Source organism: Bos taurus, chromosome 8 (genome assembly GCF_002263795.3).
Source record: "Bos taurus isolate L1 Dominette 01449 registration number 42190680 breed Hereford chromosome 8, ARS-UCD2.0, whole genome shotgun sequence".
In the NCBI taxonomy this organism is placed as follows: Eukaryota; Metazoa; Chordata; class Mammalia; order Artiodactyla; family Bovidae; genus Bos; species Bos taurus.
In genome coordinates this window covers 23,986,717-24,012,593 of record NC_037335.1, presented here as the reverse complement: position 1 = coordinate 24,012,593, position 25,877 = coordinate 23,986,717, and the positions used below count along the sequence as shown (strand labels likewise).

At 37.9% G+C, this 25,877-nt stretch overlaps 1 protein-coding gene across 2 annotated transcripts in view; it reads right to left on the bottom strand.

The window, feature by feature from the left end:
• The window catches only part of MLLT3 (MLLT3 super elongation complex subunit), a 288,090-nt gene that overhangs the window by 60,116 nt on the left and 202,097 nt on the right, over positions 1-25,877 (bottom strand). For both annotated transcript variants that reach the window (NM_001192549.2, XM_005209892.5), the window contains exon 5: positions 12,422-13,129. In NM_001192549.2, coding sequence (NP_001179478.1) covers positions 12,422-13,129 — 708 coding nt within the window. The remainder of the gene's footprint in view (positions 1-12,421; positions 13,130-25,877) is intronic.

The following is a 25,877-nucleotide window of genomic DNA, read 5'->3' as shown; positions in this document are numbered from 1 at the left end:
GGCCTTTTGGGGGGCAATGAGAGCATCCTGATCTTGGGCAGGTTATAAAACCTGGTCTCAAGGTCTCCTCTGCAAAAGGCAAGTTGTAAAAGGAAATTTCCAAAGTCTTCCTGCTTTTAAAAATGCTAGGATTTTCTAAAGGGTGAAATAAATGCTGTATTAAAAATAGATGTTCATGGTTTCCAAATTTGGTCTTATATCTTTAAAAGAGTACATAGTAAGCTGTGGAGGGTTTTCTAAAAAGAGAAGAGAGACAACAAAGCTATTAATATGATGAAGATCAAAAGACAGGCACCATAGAACACATCACCACCTTCCTTTAACCTTAGTTTTAGGAGAGGGATCTGAGACTCACTGGTCTTATTGTACAATCCAAGGAGGACTGTGCATGGCTGGTCTTTAAAAATGGAGAGGAGGGACTTCTCTGACTGATGGTCCAGTGACTAACACTCAGGACTCCCAGTGCAGGAGGCCCAGGTTCAATCCCTGGTCGGGGAACTAGATGCCATATGTCACAACTAAGAATTTGCATGCTGTGACTAAAAAAGATCTCACATACCACAACTAAGACCTGGTACAGCCAAATAAACAAATACTGTTTTAAGTATGAAAAAATAAAAACATAAAAGTGGAGAGGTAACTTGTTGCATGTTTCTGAAAGTTAGTTGCTAGACAGTGAATGCAAGCTTCGTAAGCAAGTGTAAGGCATGACTCTCACATAAAGTTATCAGATAACTCAGCACTTTAAAATAACCCATCACGGGACTTCCTTGGCCATCCAGTGATTAAGACTCTGTGATCCCAATGTAGGGGGTATGGGTTCGATCCCTGGGAGGGGAACTAAGACCCCACATGCTGTGTGCAATGTGGCAAAAAAATAAATAAATAAAATAATCCATCAAAAGATCAGAAACAAGTTTGATGTTCACCTTTAATTAAAATAACCCCGGAGAATAATGAGAAAGAGGAGGAAACGTGAAAATAGAGTGAGTACTTTACAACTCTGAAAATGTGTCAGATCACTTCACGTAGAATCTGTCAGATACTAAACATTTTAATCCAGGGTGGACTTTCAGCAACACTCTGTTTTGATTCACAACATGATCTAAGGTTAGGCCAAATGGAAAGTGACTCCTTGGAAACAGTACTGAAATTAAAAATACGTGATGACCATGGATTATAAATCATGGTCATTTATATATATTTATATATATATATATATAAATTTATAAATTATAAATTCCTAGACTGCAGCTTTGCCTCTTAATCTTTACAAGAACACCTACCAACACCAGGTCTTCATAGAACACTATTAGTAAATTACTAAACAAAAACGTTAAGTCTTTGTCTATGACATACTTAAAAATTTTGCATGAATTAATACCTGAGTGGAAGTTTGCATTCATAATCTTATCACCATCATTAAAATCCACATTTTACAGCCTACCACTAGAAAGTCAATTTTGTTTCATCTTTAGATTCCAAGTTGATGCTGGAGGGCCACGCCTCTCCTGGGCCCAGGATGCGGGCCCAGGGATGGCCATGTTCTAGGACAAGGGAACTCTACATTCCTAATAGTTTCAAAGGATTAGATCTGGTAGACAGAGTACCTAAAGAACTATGGATGGAGGTTCATAACACTGTACAGGAGGTGGTGACCAGGGATCCATCTGCCAGTGCAGGGGACACGGGTTCAACCCCCGGTCTGGGAAGGTCCCACATGCCATGGGGCAACTCAGCCCATGGGCCACAACTACTGGAGCCCACGAGCCCACGCTCAGCAAGAAGAGAAGCCGCCACAGTGAGAAGGCGTGCAATGCAGCTAGACAGCTGCCTCCACTCACCGCGACTAGAGGAAGCCTACACGCAGCACCGAAGACCCAGTGCGGCCAAAAAGGGGAAAAAAAAAGAACGCCTTCTCCTACCCATCTACCCCGAACCCACTAATGCATGCTTCCCTTCCCTCAAAACTGAGCCTAAATTCCAATGTTGTACCATCAGTACTACCTAATACAGTGTTTGTATATAGGAGTGAGCGACTGAACTGAACTGAACTGAACCACATAAATATTTTCAAATGTCGTTAAATAAGACAAATGTAATCGAAGAACACTAAAACCAAACATGTTTAGAAGGAAATGTTTGTAGTTACTCAAAGGGACATGATGATTTTATCATGTTTAAAGCAAAAGCAGAAGAAGAGTCAGAAAATAAAGCACGGGTCAACAATTTAATTAAAAAAAAAAAACAAACAGTCCTATGATTCTAAACACTCAGGTCCTAAACCAGGGCATTCTAGTAATTACCTTACTTATTTACTTAAGTAACATCTGAGGACCCCATATGTATATTTTCTTCCCATGACCAAGCAAGGCAAGGAAATCTCCTTTTCTCTGTGTCACTGACTCTGACAATTTCTCCCTATCCCAAGCCCCCACCATCCCCATCCCCCACATCTTCAGAATTCAAAGGCAAAGCCTGTTGTCTCCACACACTTCAGTAAATGCTTTTCCATTTTCTTTCACCTAATAGAAGGATCTTTGACTTTATCTGGGAACATCTCACTGTGCAGTCACCTTTAGTGACCTAAAGAAGCCTCTTAGGGGTAATTTTTCTTTGTGGACCTTGACACTGCCTTGAAAGTTTACAGTCATAAATTGTTACCCACTGAGAACAATTTCTCAAACTTGGTTAAATAATTACATAGACACCAAAAGAAAACCACCCTCTACCTAAATCCACTGCATTATCTTGTCTCCTAATTCAAAGAAAGCCGAGTCGATGTTTTGAATACCTTAGAGGCATTGTAACATGAAGTTACAAAATGGAACTAGAAGATTCAAAAAAAATCTTCAAACTGGAGGACAGCATTTGTTATTTGGTGGCACCTTCTGGGAAAGCTCAAAATTACAGCTCAGCTCTGTTATCCATAAATTCTCACACAGAAGCAAGGTGGGGAAACTTTTGAGAGCTGGGAACCAGTGCTGATGATACATCACAATAATGTTAAAATTCAGAACTACGAGGGTTGGTTTTATTTTAAGTGAATATGTGTATGAAGTGAGAGGTCCCTGGATGTTTCATTGCACATCCCTCAGTTCTGACTGTGCATGCCAAACCCACCCATGAAGACAACCTGTCACCTCCTGAAGGCTGTTGGTAGAGCCCAAACAAATGGAGAGGTCAAAGAACAGGATTCATAAATGGAATAAGAAATACGGTATCAAAGGCTTTCATCAAAATACGTACACACACACAAGAGACTTCCCTGGTGGTCCAGTAGTTAAGATTCTGCACTTCCAAGGCAGGAGGCAGGGGTTTTGATCCCCGATTGGGGAACTAAGATCACCCATGCCAACCAGAGTTGGCCAACACACAAATAAACACAAAAGGCTTTCACAGCAGTGATGCCAATTTCATGAAGCACATCTCTGTAATCACAATATGAATTCCTGGAACAGTAAGATTTCCCTCACCCCTGAATCCTCTTGAGTGCATCCTCTACCAAATAGGATCAAATTCTGGCTCTACTTTAAACACAGTGATGTTGGGCAAGTTTCTTAATCTTTGAGCCTCAGTTTTCCCATCTATAAAATGGGAATAATGAGTCTTTCACAGAGTTGTTTTGAGAATTAAGTGAGTTAAAACAAGTGAAGTACTTAGAAGGGTGACTGGCACATAGAAAGCACTGAAGGAAAGTTTAGCTACAAATATCAGGCATCATGATGACATGGTAAAGCTAGTTGTGCAAATACCACGTTGAGTCACATCCTTGACTTTGTGTCTAGATGACAGATGGGACAATGACATAAAAATCACAGGCCCTAGGATAAGAAACAAGAATGCACTGAACAGGCAAAGCAGCTTCCTTGAAGGAGGCTCACGAAATTTACCGGGAGAGAGAAAATTCAATACAAGCAAGTGAAAATGGTGAGTGCTGGCAATTCTTGATGACAACCAATTCTTCAATGATAGGGCCCCTTCTCTGTTCATGACCCTCAGCTACCTAAGGGCTTCTAAGGAATAATTTAACTTAAAAACTGAAAAACCATTCGGGCATGGTATAGCACCCAAACATGGAAGAGAAAGAGCCTCTTAGTTTTTTGTTTTAATATATCCAGTTTAATTGTTTCAAATCCTTTTTGGAATAAGTGAGGAATGTGTCTGAACAAAGGACCAGTGGACTGGCTAGGCTGCGCCTCCTGCATCTGATCCCATTGAGCACAGACAGCAGACAACAACCAACCAAGCATTAGGAAACAGGTCAGGTGCAGTGTCTCCTGGCATCCAACAAAGTTACCTTTCTGCCAACGATGTTAAAGAATGTCCCACCCCAGGGCTACATCTACAGAGGAGAAGTACACGCCTTCAGGTACTGTTTACTTCCAGTTATAATATGCAGAGAATAGGAGTCCAGAACAAGAGAGCACCCCCCTCCCCAGAGGGTCAGGGCAGCCCTTTAATGAATGGCCTCTCCAGCTGCTCACTCACCATCCTTACAGACTTTACAGCTCTTGCATGTGCTGGAATTACAAGTCATTAAAAAGCCACTTTGAAAGCACAATAAAGACCTTCTTCTCTGACTGCCACAACGTTCCATCACATAAAAACCTGAGGCCAGTGCTTCAACAGCAGGACATTTACTGCCAGCTCCAGACAGTGTAAGCAGGGCAGGGGACAGGGCGGGGCCAGAGGAAATGAGGCACCACAAAAGCGGGGCTGGGGGGGAGTGCAGGGAGGAGAGTTTCTTTTTCCTTCTTCCTTTTTTTCTTTCCAAAGAAACTTTCTGCTAAGCTGGTTTGAAGTCTTTACTCTGTATCTGAACCACCAACCACCCTCCGGAAAACCCACTCCATCTGATGAGATTTCATTGTTCTTTGTCAAGATTTTATCTAGGAAAACACTGGTAAGCCAAACTATCAAGATATGATTAAAATTTCATTTCTCACACTGCCAAATGTAGTCTGCCCATTTACAAGGAAACATAATGAAAACTTTTAACTTCTGTACTTTTAAATTATGATTAAATCTCTACAAAGCAAGATTTAAAAAAAAAAAAAGTGAAGGCAATGATAAGGAAATTACTACCATAACTGAATCTGATCATACATGGTTATTTCGATTTTCTTTTACTGTTTTTCCCTCTTTTCTGCTATGAATACCGAACTTCCTCATATCACAAAACAACATTAACTCAATAAACTTCCCTTTAAAAGCAGAGTTACATGAAAAAGAAAAACTAGGGAACTACAGTTAAAGGATTTGTTTTTATTCTAAATTAACCTTTCAACAGGTTAATGAAAAACAGAATTACAAACTTCTAGTTGACCCAGACACATTCAGATCCTTACCCTTTCTTGCTGCTAGTTAGTGCCAGTTACTAGTAAGAACAACCACTTGCCACAAGTAGCCATTATGGCTACAAAAAGATGAATTCTTCAACCAAGAACAGCTTTACTCTAATGGAATTACCTAAGTTCTTAAATGCAAAATTTTCTTAATGCTGAAATTTACATACACAACAAAAACAGGCCCTTATCATGTTTTCAGTCTTCGCTAAATGTTCACCCACTATAAAAACAATCCTTCTGCCTCCCTCCCCACCCTCCCAGCTTCCACCTCCCAAATTCTGTAAAGGAAAATTATTGATGGACTTTCATGTGACAATTTTAGGTTTCTTTATAAAATGAGAAGCATTTCAGGAATTTCAAATCCTATTTAAAAATTACTCTTTCAGTCATATTAATAGTAATGCAAAGATAAATCATTTCTTAGGATGTCTTCTTTTAATAGTAATAGCAATAAAAAAAAAAAAATCTACCAAGTGCCTACCAATGCAGTACTAGGTAAGCTCTAGCCCTTTATTTCATTTAATTAAAAAGCTAAAAAGATCCTGGGAAACTTTGGCTTAACTTTTGATTTAATACTGAGATTCCCTGTCCTGTATTTTTCCAGTTACCATATTACACGTGCACATCACTATCAAGGCCGTATACCTCCTCAATGCAAAATCCAGGGCAAAGAGACATGTATTTCAAGTGCTTTTTCCCCTTTAAAACATTTAACCCACACTTGAAAAAGTACACTAGAATTCTAAAGTATTTCTGAATATTAAAAAAATCTCCTTCAAAGCTATAGGTAATAAGGACTGCTAGAAGCCAAATCATGGAACAATAAATAGCTCATAACATTTTTTGGTTAGTGTATTAAGTGCTTTACCTAAATTGACTATTTTCACAATAATCCTGAAAAGTAAAGGCAATATCTCTATTTCACAAAAGTAAAAAATAAAGAAAAGAAAATTAGAAATATAGAAGGTCAAATTATTTGCCCAAGATTACTGGTAGAGCTGGGATTCAAAACAGCTTATCTGACTCATAGATTTAGAGAACAAACTCATAGTTGCCAGAGGGGAAGAACAGGGGGGAGGGATAGTAGGGAGTTTGAGATGGATGTGTACACACCTCTATATTTAAAATGAATAACCAACAAGGACGTACTATATGGCACAGGGAACTCTGCTCAATGTTATGTGGCAGCCTATTGGAGAGGAGTTTGGGGGAGAATGGATACATGTACATATATGGCCTGAGCCCTTTTACTGTCTACCTGAGACTATCAGAATATTGTTAATTGGCTATGCTGCTGCTCCTGCTGCTAAGTCACTTCAGTCGTGTCCGACTCTGTGCAACCCCATCGACGGCAGCCCACCAGGCTCCCCCGTCCCTGGGATCCTCCAGGCAAGAACACTGGAGTGGGTTGCCATTTCCTTCTCCAATGCATGAAAGTGAAAAGTGAAAGTGAAGTCGCTCAGTCGTGTCCGACTCTTAGCAACCCCATGGACTGCAGCCCACCAGGCTCCTCCATCCATGGGATTTTCCAGGCAAGAGTACTGGAGTGGGGTGCCATTGCCTTCTCCAATGCATGAAAGTGAAAAGTGAAAGTGAAGTCACTCAGATGTGTCTGACTTCTAGCGACCCCATGGACTGCAGCCTACTATACAAAATAAAAAGTTTATTAAAAAAACAACAGCGTGTCTGACACCACAGTACAGACTCCTAATTACTTGATTACTACCTCCCTACCCACATGCACATCAACAAATAAATGTTCCTCAAAAATCATACAGGCATATAAACCAAGGATACACTTTTTTTTTCTCTACTCACATACAAAGTATATAAAAATCAGGGACTTCTCTGGTGGTCTAGGGGTTAACAATCCGCCTTCTAATGCAGGTGACATGAGTTCAATCTCTGGTAGGGGAACTAAGATCCCACATGCCATAGAGCAGATAAGCCCACAAACTGCAAACTTCTGAGTGCATGCCACAAGTGGAGAGCCAGCGCTCTGCAACAAAAGACCTCATGTGTCACAGCTAAGACCCAATACAGCCAAATAAATAAATAAATATTTTTAAAAAACCAAAGTATATAAAAATCATAACCAAGAAACATACGATGAGAATCAAATGAAGAAACATACGAATCAACAGTCTAAGCTTCCTAATCCATCTTAACAGCATTGATTTTTATTTTTTATATAAAACCCAAATCTAACTTAATTATGGAAAAGCTCTTTTTAAAAAATTCTTCCTTCTAATCCTAACTATCCTGTGCCAAGACAAGATACTTTCTTTACAGACATACCAAGTGAATAACCTTTTCCCCTGGCCCTCCCCAATTCCTCATACTTGGTTCAATTTCTTTTTGTGTCCTTCTACTGTTTCCAAAGTCCATGATCTCTGCCTGCTATGTGTTAAATTACCCTCTACCCAGCCCTCCACCAATGAACATAAATCTGACTGATGTTCAAATAATGAAGCCGGAAAGGTCCTCAGACAGATCAGGTCATCTGATCCTACTTACTCAGATGCAGACAGGCTCACCACCAGGACAATGGGAATGGTGTCCTTGAAGGTGGGTCTGTCCCAAGCTATCCAATCAATTGCTTGCCAAGGGAAGGCTAGGGGTAGCTTAGTGCTGTCCATTACAATTGCTTCCTATTCCTTTGGTCTTAACCACAGAAGGGTCACCAGGTAGCAGAAAGGCCAAACATAAGTTACCTTAACCAGTGGAGAAAGAGAATTTCAGCTCTCTTTCATCCTCCTTTGCAAACATAAAGTCTTTTGGACCCTGGCTTACTTGAAACAACTTTTAGTCAATTCTTTTCTATTCTACCACCTATATGTAGAATATTAAACCAATAGCAGCAACGATAAAAGCACTACTAGAAAACCAATAAGGAAAGTACAGCTGTTGGATTTTACACCCAAATAACCCCAAAATGAAGTACAGCAAAGGCTAACAGAGTTTTGCCAAGAGAGCACACTGGTCATAGCAAACACCCTCTTCCAACAATACAAGAGAAAACTCTACACATGGACAATACGGAAATCAGATTATATTCTTTACAGCTGAGGATGGAGAAGCTCTATACAGTCAGCAAAAACAAGACTGGGAGCTGACTGTGGCTCAGATCATGAACTCCTTATTGCAAAATTCAGGCTTAAATTGACAAAATTAGGGAAAACCACTAGACCATTCAGGTATGACCTAAATCAAATCCCTTCAATTATACAGCAGAAGTGACAGATTCAAGGGATTAGATCTGATAGACACAGTATCTGAAGAACTATGGACAGAGGTTCATAACATTGTACAGGAAGAGGTGATCAAAACCATCCCCAAGAAAAAGAAACGCAAAAAGGCAAAATGGCTGTCTGAGGAGGCCTTACAAATAGCTGAGAAAAGAAGAGAAGTGAAAGGCAAAGGAGAAAGGAAAGATATATCCATCTGAATGCAGAGTTCCAAATAGCAAGGAGAGATAAGAAAGCCTTCCTCAGTGATCAATGCATAGAAATAGAGGGAAACAATAGAATGGGAAAGACTAGAGAACTCAAGAAAATTAGACATACCAAGCAAACATTTCAAGCAAGCAAGAGAGTTCCAGAAAAACATCTATTTCTGCTTTACTGACTATGCCAAAGTCTTTGACTGTGCGAATCACAATGAACTGTGGAAAATTCTTAAAGAGATGAGAATACCAGACCACCTTAAACTGCCTTCTGAGAAATCAGTATGCAGGTCAAGAAGCAACAGTTAGAACCGGACATGGAACAATGCACTGGTTCCAAATTGGGAAAGGAGTATGTCAAGGCTATATATTGTCACCCTGCTTATTTAACTTATATGCAGAGTACATTATGTGAAATGCCAAGCTGGATGAAGCACAAGCTGGAATCAAAATTGCCAGGAGAAATATCAATAACCTCAGATATGCAGATGAAACCACTCTATTTTTAGTATATGTGCTGCCGAAGCGAGCACCAGATGACACCACCCTTATGGCGGAAAGCAAAGAGGAACTAAAGAGCCTCTTGATGAAAGTGAAAGAGGAGAGTGAAAAAGTTGGCTTAAAACTCAACTTTCAAAGAATGAGGATCATGGCGACTGGTCCCATCACATCATGGCAAATAGGTGGGGAAACAATGGAAACAGTGACCAACTTTACTTCCTTGGGCTCCAAACTCACTGCAGATGGTGACTGCAGCCGTGAAACTAAAAGATGCTTGTTCCTTGGAAGAATAGCTATGACAAACCTAGGCACATATTAAAAAGCAGAGACATTACTTTGCCAACAAAGGTCCATCTAGTTAAAGCTAGGGCTTTTCCAGTAGTCATGTATGGATGTGAGAGCTGGACCATAAAAAAAGCTGAGCATGGGAGAATTGATCCTTTTAACTGGGTTGCTGGAGAAGACTCTTGAGAGTTCCTTGGACTGCAAGGAGATCAAACCAGTCAATCCTTAAGGAAATCAGTTCTGAATATTCATTGGAAAGACCAATGCTGAAGCTGAACCTCCAATACTTTGGCCACCTCATGCAAAGAACTGACTCACTGGGAAAGATCGAAGGCAGGAGGGGAAGGGGACGACAGAGGATGAGATGGTTGGCTGGCATCACCGACTGAATGGACATGAGTTTGAGAAAACTCCGGGAGTTGGTGATAGACAGGGAAGTCTGGCATGTTGCAGTCCTTGGGCTTGCAAAGATTCAGACACAACTGAGCAACTCAACTTAACTGAATACCCAAACGTTTTTAGAGGGTTTCCTTGTATGATATGTAAACTACTACAAAAACCCCTGTTACGATCACTGGATAGGTGGCTCTAATATGTCATGAACCATCTTAAAAATTTCCTATCTACCAAACGGAATTACAACTCTAACTCTTCATTCCAGAAGGTTTTTCAAGATATTGCTTTGGATAAATTTATCAAGTTGAACATGAAATTTAGGAAAAGTTGTATCTTAAAAATTACATATGAAAGGGAGGGAGCAAGAATCAAATAAAACTAAGAATACACAGAGTTAGCTAAAGAGGAAGATCATTTGTGATAACTTCATGTACAAAGCTCATTCATTCCATGGTGCTTTATAGGGACTTCCCTGGTGGTCCAGTGGTTAAGATCTGCCTTCCAATGCAGGGGACACAGGCACAATCCCTGTCAGGAGAATAAAACCCACTCCTGCAGGGCAACTAAGCCCAATTGGCAACTACTGAGCCTGTGCTCTAGAGCCCAAAAGCTGCAACTACTGAAGCCCGAGAGCCACAACCATGATTCAATGCAACCAAATAAAAAAGGATTTTTTTAAAAATAGTGTTTTATTAATGTTATTTGGTCTTCTCACAAATCAGCAAATAGTCAAGAAAGGTGCATTTCAAAATTTTGATGATGACCTACTACTGTAAGAAATATATACACAGTCTCTAAAATAAACATTTCACAAACCATTCCTTACCATACTAGTTACAATATATTCTTATTTCCTTTTTTAATGCTGGTGATGACATGCTAAATTGATTTCATGGCTCACTAGTAAATCACAAACCACAATTGGAAAACCTCTGTTCTAGAAGAACTACAACAGGACAGAATATGGAGAAACAAAGTTGCTAAACTTGAGGATCTTGACAGACTGGTCACACCCCAACAGCATCACTGAAGGTTTCAGAGTGACTTGAAATAAAAGTCAAACATACCAAAAAAGTTCTGTACTGAGAGCAAGTTTTGAATTAAGAGGAGAGGAATAAAGCAAAGGAGGAAAAATAAATGCTTGTGAAATCCATTGCTTTCATCTCCATTTCACAAATGATCACTTTAAGGCCTTTACCAAACACTGGAACAGATTACCCCATCTCCAGTGTTTATATGCTACTCTGCCCATAATCTGATTTAAAATTTTGACAGAGACTAGGGAGGAAGGAGGTGGTCTCTTGATCTGATGCCATGTCCTAAACCTGGCTGCCTTTCTACCCAGACCAGTGCAAATGGAGAATCTGCTAAGGCCTCCTAGCCCTTGCCAGCCTTTGAGCTAGGAACTTTAGTGTAGCCTCTCTATGTAACGGAAAGAAAAGTATTCTAAAACGATCGGCGATTTTTAGCCAGAAGTCTTCCCTGAACATTGTTTAGAAATACTGATATCTCAAAGAGATTAATGGGACCAATCATGACTGATTGGGCATTCTCCAGAAATAAATAGAAAGGAATAACTAATAGTACTGTCACTAGAAATGTAGGATCTCCTACATTGGAAGGAGGTTAAAATAGGTAACCTGAAATTCCTTTTCAACTCTAAGAAATCTATAATTGTAAGTTTAAGTCTTAACATCAAACAATATTTTGGGGGATTATTAGATGGCCAGATGTTCTTTAAGGAACACACAAAAGATAATGCTACCAGTCAGCAAACCTTGTAATGAAGATTATACACTCTTTCCCTTTCCAAATGGGCAGTTATATTACGGGAGGAAAAATTAAATATTTCATTTTCAAAATACCATTATCTGGTTTCATGACACACATATACATCAAAATGTATCAAATTACACATTTAAAATATATAGTATATTGTTATAAAAATTTTGCCTCAATAAAAGTACTAAAAAAATACCATCACCAATTTTTAGTCTATATAAACAAACTACATAATTCTACTGAACAAAAAGATCAACACTATAACTGTACCCTAATATTTTGTTTATTTTTAAAATTTGCTTTCTGATGTATTCTAGTTTCATCACATTCTTTTCACTTTCCTAAATCCACAGTCACTGAAAAGGCACAGCAACTAAGTTCTGATGAGCATCTAGATTATTCAGCTGCCATTCAAATGACCCATTATTATACTATGGAATATATCTTTCCTTAAACAACTTAAATCATAGCCTACACATCTGCACATTCCTTAATGATTTCATTTCCTTCTTTCTGTTGGTCAAGCAAATTCATTTCTAGGCCATGTCTCCTTTCTTGCTACCATTTTATGGTGCAACCGTCAGTTTTCTTCCTCCATCTTTATCCTGAAGCTATCGAAAAATTAACAAGGGAAAGGAGAAAAAACAAGCAGACTACTCACATCAGACTTAGAGGACATATTCTCTTCCACGTCGGAATCATTGGGATCCACAATATCATCAAATGGTGGTAAAGTTGATTTCTTCTTCTCTGATGTCTCACTTTCAATTTTGACCTTTCCCATCTTGACATGAGATTTATCTTTTATCTGTTTTTTATCAGCAGAACAAGTGAGTATCAGTGGTGGTGCGCTAGAAAAACTTTTAAATAAAGCCTCTGAGCTACTCTTTTTCCTTTTTTTGGCTGAGAGTTCTTCAGAATCTGAAATGGGGGGTCTTTTACTAGGAGCCTTCTTATCTTGCTGTCCACTGGTGATCGTGAGTAAGTTACTGTCGGGTTTTGGCTCTTTTGACATGGGTTTCGGTTCCTTGAAGGCCATCTTAGGAACGATTTTTTCTTCTTTCAGTGGCTTATTTTCTTTGGGTTTCTTAGAGGATTCTTTGGAAGATTTGTTGTGATCCCTGGAAGGTTCTTTGAAGGCACTTTTATGTTCTCTGGAGTCTTTAGAAGGTTTTTCCTTGTGCTCCTTCATTAATTTGTGAGGCTTGGAAAAACTGGTGCTGCTGCTGCTGCTGCTGCTGCTGCTACTGCTGCTGCTGCTGCTGCTGCTGCTACTGCTGCTGCTGCTGCTGCTACTGCTGCTGCTGCTGCTGCTGCTACAACTGCTGCTGCTGCTGCTGCTGCTGGTATGGATACTCCTGTTAGGATCCTGCAGAAAGGTGGGAAGAAAAGCAAACTCTCAAAATGAAACGTCAATGAAGGCTAAACGCCAGTCCCCTTACACTCCAGCTCCTCAAAATGACCCTCTGTTGAGTGCTCCCAAGTGCGTTTTAATAGAACCCGACAACCACCATAGAACAGGTGGGAGTAGGGTCTGCAAGCAACAGTGAGTGCGGGCAGCCGTGATCGAGGAGTTTAATGAGGCAAGTTGTTTTCTCAGTCATGACAAGCATGGCGTTCTGAACATTTCAGTTCAACAAATGTTCGCTCGATGCTTGTCCTGAAAGAGACAAAGCTGGGTAACACATGGCCCCCACTCTTAATAACTATGACACATCTATGATGAATAGCTAGCTGTTTGGGAGCTACCTACAAAGGGCTACGATGACAAAAAGGAGAGAGGAAATTAATTCTGTGGGGGGATGGAGAGAAGAAGAATTCAGAGATTCTTGGAGAATCAACACCTCAGTTATGTCCTTAAGGATAAGCAGGTAATTTCTAGAAATATAAGAATAAAAAGGTACATGGAGACCATGGATTATAATGAACTAAAACAACTAAAACAGATTATATTTAGGGAGTGGCATGCAACTACAGCAAAGATTGAAAAGGAGGTAGGAAAAAACAGCCAAGGGTCACATACTGAGGTAGATAATATTAAATTTTAATAACTTTTTAACATGAAGAATCACAAGACCTCAAAAAGAAATAAAATAATTCTCAATTTTAGATAAATAGCAATTTTTTCTAACCAAACTTCTTCAGTTGAGGAATATGTCTCCCACCCACTAGCAACAACAAAAAAAGCAAAAAAAAAAAAAAAGGAAGAAAAATAAAAGGAAAGGAAAGAAAAACCTAAAAGAACAAAGATTTCGGGCTTCTTGTTCAAGATGGACAAGTAGAAAGACGTGTACTCATCACCTCCTGTGAGAGCACCAAAATCACATCTAGCTGTTGAATAACCATCGACAGGAGAATGCTGGAACTCACCAAGAAAAGATATCCCACATCCAAAGACAAAGAAGAAGCTACAGTGAGATGGTAGGAGGGGCACAATGATGATAAAATCAAATCCCAAACCTGCTGGGTGGGTGACCCACAAACTGGAGAACAATAATACCAAGGCAGTTCTCCCACTGTTGTAAAGGTTCTGAACCTCACATCAGGCTTCCCAGACTAGGGATCCTCACAGAGACTAGGAATCCCTAGGGAATCTGCCCTTGCAGGTCAGAGGGATTTGATTATAGGACTTCCACAAGACTGGAGGAAACAGAGATTCCAGTCTTGGAGGGCACAAATAAAATCTTATGCACACCAGGACCCAAAGGAAAGGAGTAGAGCCCCCACAGGAGACTGAATCAAAACTACCCGCTAGTGTTAGAGGGTCTCTGGTAGAGGTGTGATTGGCCAGGGTTCAACACAAAGACAGGGGCCCTGGCAGCAGCAGTCCTGGAAGGTCCCCCTTGGTGTAAACCCTCTTGGAGTTCACAGTTAACCCTACCATACAGCCCACAGACCCCAGGGCTGGGTTGCCTCAGACTGAACAGCGCAATCCCATCCATCAGCAGATAACTGGATTAAAGCTTTACTGAGAAAGATCCTGCCCACTAGAGCAGTTTTTCCCACCATTAATCCCTCTCATCCAGATGTCTACACAAGCCTCTTAGCCTCCTCCATCAGAGGGCAGACAGAAGAAACAAGAAGAACCACAATCCCACAGCAGCTAGAACAAAAACCACATTACAGAAAGTTAATCAGAATGAACAAGCAGAAAGTTATGTCCCAGATGAAGGGACAAGATCAAACTCCAGAAAAACAACTAAATGAACTGGAGATAGGCAACCTTCCAGAAAAATAATTCAGAATAATGATAGTGAAGATGATTTAGGATCGTGGGAAAACAATGGAAAAGATGCAAGAAATGTTTACCAAAGACCTACAAGAACTAAAGAACAAAAAGAGATGAATAATACACTAGAAGGAATCCACAGTAGAATAACTGAGGCAGAAGAACAGATAAATGACCTGGAGGACAGAATGGGGAAATCACTGCTACAGGACAAAATATAGACAAAGAAAAAAACAAACAAAAAAATTAAAATAGCCTAAGAGACCTCTGATCAGATCAGATCAGATCAGTCGCTCAGTCGTGTCCGACTCTTTGTGACACCATGAATCGCAGCATGCCAGGCCTCCCTGTCCATCACCAACTCCCGGAGTTCACTCAGACTCATGTCCATCGAGTCAGTGATGCCATCCAGCCATCTCATCCTCTGTCATCCCCTTCTCCTCTTGCCCCCAATCCCTCCCAGCATCAGAGTCTTTTCCAATGAGTCAACTCTTCGCATCAGGTGGCCAAAGTACTGGAGTTTCAGCTTTAGCATCATTCCTTCCAAAGAAATCCCAGGGCTGATCTCCTTCAGAATGGACTGGTTGGATCTCCTTGCAGTCCAAGGGACTCTCAAGAGACCTCTGAGACAACATTAAATGCACCAACATTCACATTATAGGGGTTCCAGAAGGAGGAGAAAGAGTAAGGACCTGAGAAAATATTTGAAGAGATAATATCTGAAAACTTCCCTAACATGGGAAAGGAAACAGTTAACCAAGTCCAGTAAGCACAAAGTCCCAGGCAGGATAAACCCAAGGAGGAACACACCAAGACACACAGTAACCAAACTGACAAAAATTAAAGACAAAGATAAATTATTAAAAGCAACAAGGGAAAAATGACAAATGACATACAAGGGAATTTTCATCAGGTTATCAGCTGATTTCTGATTTGTAGAAACTCTACAAACCAGAAGGGAATGACATGATATATTTAAAGCAATGAAAGGGAAGAAACTACAACCAAGAATACTCTACCCAGCAAGACTCTCCTTCTTATTTGATGGAGAAATCGAAAGATTTCCAGCCAAGCAAAAGTTAAGAGAATTCAGCACCACTAAACGTTTTACAATGAATGCTAAAGGAACTTCTCTAAGCAGGAAACACAAGACAAGGAAAAGACCAACAGGAAATAAACCCAGAACAATTAAGAAGATGGTAATAGGATCATACATATCAATAATTACCTTAAATATAAATGGATTAACTGCACCAATCAAAAGACACAGATTTGGCTCTGGAAAACATGTATATTTCTGCACTTCTACTTACCACATCACTCTGCTTGACCCCCCAAATCATATGTAAACTATTTTATATTGTTAGGCTAATCATATTCCCATCATGGTTTACAAATGTAATTATCTTTTTTTTTGGTCTGGCTATTGATTGTGAAAACTGATAAACATCTTTTACCATTGTGATTATGTAACTGTTACTCATTTAATACCACTGCATCATGATTGGTCAACGGAAAAATAATAGAATTCTATCTCACCAAAACTACCATTTACTGGAAAAACCTGTAATCACTTTTTAAAATCCAGATGCATATCAGAATTATCTTGGAAAATTTGAAAAATACAAATGCCCGTGTATTGCCTTTTTTCTCCAAAGCTCCAGATGCTTCTAATGAGCAGCCATGTTTAAAAACAACTGGACTATATGATGATCTTTTACTTTTATCTAGTTTGTCTCCCTTTTTCTAGTTCATATTCAGTGCTCCCATTTAATTTAGTTTATGTTTTCCAATTTCTCCATCTCTTCCTTTTTTTCTCTTTCAATATTCTTTCTCAAGCCTTTATCAGCATAGTAGAAAAGCTTTTCTATACCTATATATAAATAATATGCATAATATATATATTTTAGAAACCTATGAACTTTTTTGCCTCACTAAAAATTTATGACATTTTGATTCCATTTGTTTGACTTAGCATGAATACAATGCTAGATTTCTAATTAAAAAAATAGATATGCAACAAGCAACAAGGTTTACTGTATAACACAGTGAACTATAGTCAATATCTCATAATAAGCTATAATGAAAAATAATCTGAAAAATAATACATGTGTATATGTATAACTGTATCAACCTTGCTGTACACCTGAAACACTGTAAGTCAACTATACTTCCAAGCAAAATAATAAATAAATAAATAAATAAATAAAAGGACAAAGATTTCACCTAATGGTCATCAAATGGACTGAAAATCTTACAGCAATTACTATTGTATAATCATAAGGAAAGAATTAATCTCTATTTCATTTTAACTGTGTTACCAATATTTTTACTCATATAAATAACTCAGAATATAAAACCTATAAATAAGCTTTCTATCTAGGAACACAATCTGAGTTCATACTTACCAGTTTCTGAGCCTCTATCATGAATAGTAAGAAGAAACAGAAGAAGATAAAGTAGATTTTTGCATCTGGACATGCAAAAACCCAGACCAGTACTAAAAGACAAGCTCTTTCCTGCTTACTTCCACTTCCTAACAGAACCACAGGCAATTAAATGCCCAGGTTTTCAACTAAAACCTGTTAACATCTTTCACCTGTAACTTACCCACTGAAGTCTAATGATATGTAAACCAATCTTATATTCCTTAAATATCTAGCAGGACCCAGGAAAGACCCATAGTCAAAGACTATGCTTTTCATGAAAATGAACAATCTACCAATTGGGTCTATACAAGGAAAAAAAACCCACAAAAATAAAAAACCACACAAATATATATAGATCAACTTCATAAAGCCATATCCCAAATGAAAAGTTATTGTTTTATGATAGTGGAATATACATTTTTCTTATTATAAAAAGTTGTGTCTTATTTGCTCAACAACAAAATGACATATACCAATTATTCCATTTATTATTCTCAAGTGAGCATTTGATGTAAAAATTATAAAATTAATGAAGTTACTAAGCAAAGACATGTTTTTATCCATTAAACTAGATAATTCCTTATAAAATATTTTAATCTGAGATTTAAAAGCAGAACGCTAAAGACAGTACATATTCATATTACTGAAAGGATGTTATTTTATAAATCCTATTATAAGACATTTCCTGGCATGTTAAGCAATACTATGAATAATAAATATAAAGTATAATGGACAAACTAAATTAAGGAAGAATGTTTTGAAATCTAATATCCTTGAGGTTTTTTTTTTTTTAATTGGTCTGTTAACCCACAGAATTTTGGCAATTTGCAAACAGTATTCTAATTATGGCTCTAGAACACCCAAGCACTGCTGTTTAATATTCAGTCTTCATGGAGTATTACGTACAGTTTTATAAATACACAAATTTTAACCTACTAACATATTTTCTAGAGTTAAGAATTTAAAAATAATAACATTTCTGCACCAAGAAAAAAAAAGGACTTCTATAGGGGTCCTTCCATGATTTATTTTCAAAATCCTTTTGTAGGACAAACTGAATTCTTAAGGCAAAGTACATAGTGGTAACGACACAGGTTCTTGTGTCATAGAAAGTTCAAGTTCTCGTCTTAATTACATACATATGATGTTAAGTACAAAACTCAAGAAGTTTTATAACTTTACTCCCCATGTTGGTCTAGGTATTAAATGCCTACTGTCACCTTTTCACCCACTCAACAAATCTTAATACAAGCAAGTAACCAATTATTCTTGCTCCTTCCACTTTATCCAAAAGCTATCTTTAAGCTAAAGCAACTCAAAGTTAAGAAGGGAAACATAAAAAAAAAAAGAAGAAAAAAAGAAGGGAAACATATTTTCATAATAACACCCAGACAAAAAATTAGAAAATAACAAAAAGGTGAGAGAACAGTTTCTATTCCAGAAGGTTACATTTTCTTTGGCCTGGGCCTGTGATAAATGGCAAAGTTCACATGTAGTCACCTGCCTTCATATTCATACATATAATAAATGTAAACAGAGACTTAGATACACCATCAGGACGTAAATTCTTACTGACACAGAATAGAAGCTTTCACTAATTCTCAGTTTATCAATCCCATATAAATTGGGGATCAAGTCACTGACTTTTAAAATATTTACTGAACTATTAACCTCAATATTAAGTGCCACTAAGCTGCACAGACTAATTACCATTCAATGTGAAGTTTACACATGTTGTATAATTTAAATTCTCTTTGCCTGAGGCTGATTAGCACAAACTGAATATCAGTATTAGGGAGAACATGTGTGCATAATTCAAATCTCAAATATTTAAGGCCAATGTTTAAACATAAATATACATATGTTTGTACTAACTTTACAACATATGAATATAGGGTACAGTATTTTCTTTCATCCACTGAGATTCAACTGAATGCTTCCTTGTTTTAATTTTCTGGAACAGAATGGGTCCCTTTAATTCATAATCTCTTCTAATACTGCTGCTGCTGCTGCTGCTAAGTCGCTTCAGTCATGTCCGACTCTGTGCGATCCCAGAGATGGCAGCCCACCAAGCTCCCCTGTCCCTGGGATTCTCCAGGCAAGAACACTGCAGTTGGTTGCCATTTCCTTCTCCAGTGCATGAAAGTAAAAAGTAAAAGTGAAGTCGCTCAGTCGTGTACAACTCTTAGCGACCCCATGGACTGTAGCCTACCAGGCTCCTCCGCCCATGGGATTTTTCCAGGCAAGAGTACTGGAGTGGGGTGCCATTGCCTTCTCTGCTTCTAATACTACTTGTTGGCAAGTCCAGTAGATGGCTTATGAAAAGAACAGATTATGACTATTGGCCAGAAAAAGGTTTTCTGATTATACATGACTTTCAATGTCCATGTTATTACATCCTTTTTCTAGCACCACTGATAACCCAAAACTGATTCTTCCTCCAGCTCCTATTTCTTCATCTATCTATCCTCTTATTCTTGGTCTCTATCCTAGTGTAACTGGCTTCTGTGTTGCGTAAAGATATTCAGATCACTCATATCTTGTTTAATAAAATTTGCATAGGAACAAATAAACTCTCTCAGAAGTGTATCTAAAACCAAGAAACTCTCCAAAAGGAGTTTATTTGTCCAAAGCGCATTTCCTAGACTAGTCCAAGTATAGTACAGTCCACTTTCTAGTAAAGTCCAAGAGGTTATGCATATAGGTTGGAGAAAACCATGACAGTCAAAGATAGGCTTTCCAAATAGAAATTTCTTCTGTAATGCCATTAAACACATGATAAAGGCACAGAGGGATGAAATACCAACTGAGGCTATGAATAAAGATAAAAATTCAAGACTCTGGGGAGAAAAAGAACCCTGGATTTGACTTACCTTCTCCACTTCAATCCCAAATCCAACCCATTTGCCTCTCTTGAGCCAGCTGGTGATATAGAGGCCAGCAGGTAGTGAGCAGGGCCTGAAGAATGTGGCCATGGATTGTAAGCATCTTGAAAGAGGACTGGTGTAGGACTTGCTCTGCTCTGGGCTCCAAGCAAGACCCAGAAGAGTTCTACATGTACATAAGTGCACAAGTGTGTGCTCAGGAGGCACTCAAGAGGAGAAGGAGTCCCTTGTCCCCCTGAGGCTGGGAATGCAAGAAGATTAGAAGGAAGGCACAGATCCTCCAAGTATACATGAAATATACAACATGCCTGCTGCTACAGTGCAGGCTGAGATTCTTTATAGGATTAAAACAACCTAAGGTCCACTAACAGCTCGACCTGAACCCCAGTGCACATGTGAACCACATACCCAATGACAGGAGAGAGAAGGAGAGAACAGACCTAACAGATTTCCCAAAGGATAGGGACAAAACAGAGGTCAAAAATAGTGTGACTACTTAAGAAGAGTCGAGCAGAGAACAAAAAGTAATTCCTACAGATTTTAAGAAAATAAATTAAGTGAAAAATTTAAAGGTAAAATCTTCAAGCTGAATAATTCAGTAGATAAATTAAAAGAGAAGATGGACTGTAAATGGTGACTAAGAGCGACTAAAGGATCAACTGGAAGAAATCTCAAATTATGAACTGAAAATATGAAGAGGTGAAAATCATAAAGGAAAAAGAACAAGGCCGTGAAGAACAGATTAAAGCAACCTAACTAACATACCAACCACAGGAAGAATTCCCAAAGAGTCTCTAAAAGGGGGAAGAGAAAAAGATAATAGAAGAGAGGCAACAGCTAAAGTAATATGAAAGAAAATTTCTGTAAACGAAAGAAAAGATTGAACTGCAACCTTACAGGGCATTCCAAGATCCAGGCAGGACTAAAGAAGAAAAAGGAACACCTTCAAGAGTATCACACTAAAATTCCTAAACTTTAAGGATAAAAAGGAAATCTTACAAGTTACCAGAAAGAATAATTACTTAACACTAAAAAATAATCAAATTAACATTGAACCTTTCATTTGTAATGCTGGAATTGACAAGAAAGAACAGTAACATCTAGATTGCTAGGAAAAAAGCAGTACAAGCTAAACATCCTTCAGTGGGAGAGAAATGTTTTCCAAAATTAAAGATTCAAAGATCATATCACCTCCTGCCCCGATTAATGAAAGAACTTCAGAAAGGATTCTAATGGATCAATAACTGAATCAGAAATAAAACCATTTATGTAACAAAGAATGTAATTATTTTACCTTCTATACAGAATTAACTAAATGAATAATAAAATATACATAATACAGAATAACTGTTCAATACGAATTTTTAACACAGAAACATCTAATATAAATCTGGACCTAAAAATTAAATTATCTCCAAAGAAATTTAGGAACATTAAAGGAGAGAATTAGTGTGTGAAGGTGAGGGAAAATGTTGGTATCATTTTTCATGTTAAAACAAAGGGAAAAATTAGATTTATGAACAATCGAAAGGGAAGGTGGCCAATAATGAAATGGAAAAATACAGAATAACTGACACATAAATAAGGGAAAACTGGGAAATAAGTATAAACTTGAAAATAAATGCTAAATTAAGAAAAATGAAAAAAGTCACAAACATAAATAAGTAACAAGGTCAAAATTAAAAAAAAAAATCACACATTAGAATTCAAAAGAAAGCTGAATTCTCCCACTAAAAGACAGACTGTTAGATGAGTTAAAAAGACAAAGGTCATATACAGGCTGTTTATAAGAAACATTTAAAATTGAATGACTAGGAAAAGCTTAAAATAAAGGGAAGAGCCAAGAAATATCAGCTAAAGTGCCCCCCAAAGAAAGCATGAGTGTTATATTAATATCACACAATATGCAATTCAGGGTTACGCTGACTAAACAGCATAAACAATTTAAAAGTTAAATTATATAAAGAAAGGGGTATTGAATATGCAAAAAAAACATTTCAATGAAATAAGAAATCAGTACATTTTTGTCAGAAATATACAGATAGACAAAATAAAGTGAAATGAATATAGAAATAGTGAAATTGATTAATACAATCCACAAACTTGATTTAATAACTCTACAGAAAACTTCCTATCTCTTAAACAAAGCTTATAGTTTTATATATGCCTATGAAACACTGATAAAAATTAATCATAAAGGTATCATAAAATGAATTTTTAAAAATATCTGAATAGATTGTATTGGTAGATCATACTCTAATAAATTAGAAAGCTAAAAAACTAAAAACAAAAGAAAATCAGTCAAAAGAAAATAATGAAAAGATCATTTCATATAAAAAATATAGGGGCACAGGAAAACATTTGCCCTACAGGAAATGTATTGTTTTTATTGCATTTTTTATTTTAAAAGCAGAAGAGGAGACAAACTAGTCCTAAAAATATACTTACTACTCAAAGAAACTTTCAGAAAAAGGTCCACAGATATAATACCAAATACAATAAAGTAAATGAAACAAATTTCACCAACATTTCTGCTCTAAAATAACAGTGAAACATGTAAAATATCATGTATGAAATGAGATGCCAGTCCAGGTTCGATGCACGATACTGGATGTTTGGGGCTGGTGCACTGGGACGACCCAGAGGGATGGTACGGGGAGGGAGGAGGGAGGAGGGTTCAGGATGGGGAACACATGTATACCTGTGGCGGATTCATTTTGATATTTGGCAAAACTAATACAATTATGTAAAGTTTAAAAATAAAATAAAATAACAGTGTTCAATGTATACGTAGGAATCAAATTCTAAAGAGAAATTTAACAAGTTAATTCTGATTTAAAGGATAGCTATACTCTACTTTTTAACATCTACTAAAAGAGGTTATCCCCTGGACAGAGGAGCCTGGCGGGCTACAGTCCACGGGGTCACAAATAGTCAGACATGACTTAAGAACTAAAAAACAACAAAGAGAGGTCAAGTTTCTTGAATTTAAAATTTCTTACATGTAAAAACCATGATCTTCCATGAAAGGAATAAAATCAGTGAAAGGATAGCAACTTATAGATACTAGTATCTCAAAATAGGTAGGCAAATATCAGAAGATAGAATCAAACAGTTCAAAATGGTTGAAAGAGAAAGAATCCAGGGAAAGGATGGAGCAAAGTGGACAGCTGATGATTTTTATAGGCTTTTAGCACCGTTTGAGTTTTGTACTATAAATGTTTTATTAAAAATAAATATAATAACACAATGAGATGGTGAAGCAGAAAACATTTCAACAACAAATGATAGGACTAGTTTTAAAAAATGAATCAAAACTTAGTTAAACATCAAGGCTGAAGAGAGGCAACAAGGCCCCAAATTTAACATGTATCACTCAATCAATAGGGAACTGAAAGAACATTATACAAATGGAAAAGAAATGGCATTTGAGAATAGCAACAAGGGTCTTTCATTCAATAACAATCTAAATGGCCTGTGCATAAAAAGAACATGAAATATTTAGACTACAAGAAGGAAAAAGAAAAGTGTGCCATTAAAGGACACAATGCTTTGGAATGTTTTACTTGTTTTGATTTTTTAATAACGTTGTACTGTTCTTGAAGGTGATACTCCACCAGGAATTTGAGAGAACTCTACAGTACACCCCCACAGCACAGAGAGAAAGAGAAAGAAAAGAAAACCATTTCAAGATCTGTCCAGGGAGGGGCAACAGACAGTTTGAGGAAATGAAGACTCATCCTCAATTCCTCAATTTGCCTGGATCTAAATAAAAGAAAACAAATAAAGATATAAAACTACACCTATAGCTGCTACTGCCGCTAAGTCACTTCAATCGTGTCTGACTCTCTGTGACCCCACAGACGGCAGCCCACCAGGCTCCCCCGTCCCTGGGATTCTCCAGGCAGGAACACTGGAGTGGAGTGCCATTTCCTTCTCCAATGCATGCATGCATGCTAAGTCACTTCAATCGTGTCCAACTCTGTGTGACCTCATAGATGGCAGCCCACCAGGCTCCTCTGTCCACAGGATTCTCTAGGCAAGAATACTTGAGTGGGTTGCCATTTCCTTCTCCTATAGAGATACAGGTAAGTGTGGATTTTGCACAAAATGACAGAAGATGCAGCAACTGTTCTATCTTTTAAGCATGAACCAACAAGGAACATGAAAGAGCATCAAAAGATGATGTTGATCATTCCAAGAGAGAATCTAAATAAGAATAACAGACATAATCAGCCATACCTGGCTAGGAGTCCTGCCAATTCTTTATAAAGAAAGACTGGCTTTAATAACAGGTACAAAGAGCAATTACATCTAGGAAGCAAAGAAGACCCATTTGAGGACTTTCAAAGAAAGAGTCAATATTAATAACTATCCACCTAAGGAGGATCATTCAGGAGCAATGTGGAAGAGAGGCTGGAACAGGCAGAGGGTGAAAAAGGAAGGCTACTTAAGGAACCACTGTACTGACAGTGATGGTGGTGAGAGCAACAGTAACGGCTCAGACACACTTACAGTCCACACACCAATGTAGGAGTTTTACCATTATCTTATGAACCAACTTCTATTTGCCCATTTTCCAAGTGAAGAGACTGATGCACAGAACCTAAAATGTCCAAAGACACATCCATAATTTAGCGCTAGAATTGAGATTTAAGCTCCAGCAGTCTGCCTTCAATGCCCGTACTATCAATCACTATGCTTCTATTGACTCCCAGAAGGACAGCTGGTATCCAAACCAACTCTTCATCTTGTCAACATAACCTGAGCTGTAAATGAAAGAAGGATGGGAAGAAACAAGGAGGGAATCAATGGCTTTAAAAGAACATGCCTGCAGTCTAGGCATTTTAGTTCCAGCAGAGGGGGTACAGTATATCACTTTGGGGTAGGTATTAATAGCAAATAACACATTTTGAAACCAGAGGCTCTTCCTGTATGTTTCAAGTGACTTAAACTTCAAGTCTTTTGTTACTAAATAAATATTTCAAGTTTGACGGACATTAAAATAGTTGTGTTCTGTCTTAGAGAATGAATATATGGTCACCAAGGAGGATGGATAGGGGAAAGGGATAGTTACTGCATTTGCGATGCACATTGTACACACTGCTATATTTAAAATGGATAACAAGCACCTACTGTATAGCACAGGGAACTCAGCTCAATGTTATGTGGCAGCTTGGATGGCAGGGGAGTTTGGGGGAGAATAGATACACATATATGTATGGTTGAGTCCCTTTGCTGTTTACCTGAAACTATCACAACATTGTTAATCAGTGATACTCCAATACAAAGTAAAAAGTTAAAAATAAAAGTTGTGTTCAGAGGGCGTGTTTGGTATTAGAACATCAACATTTCCTATAATATTCTTTCAGAACATGTTATCTTTAATCATTTTAAAGAGTATCGCAAAATTATAGGAAACATTTCTCTCATAATTCAGTTTTCGAAATCAATGTAAAAATCTGCCACATTATATAATTTGAAATAACAAAAATTTATAGTACTCAAATGAAATAAATGCTTACCTCCAAAAAGGGTGAGTTGAAGAGATCACTGAATAAGAAAACTGCAGAG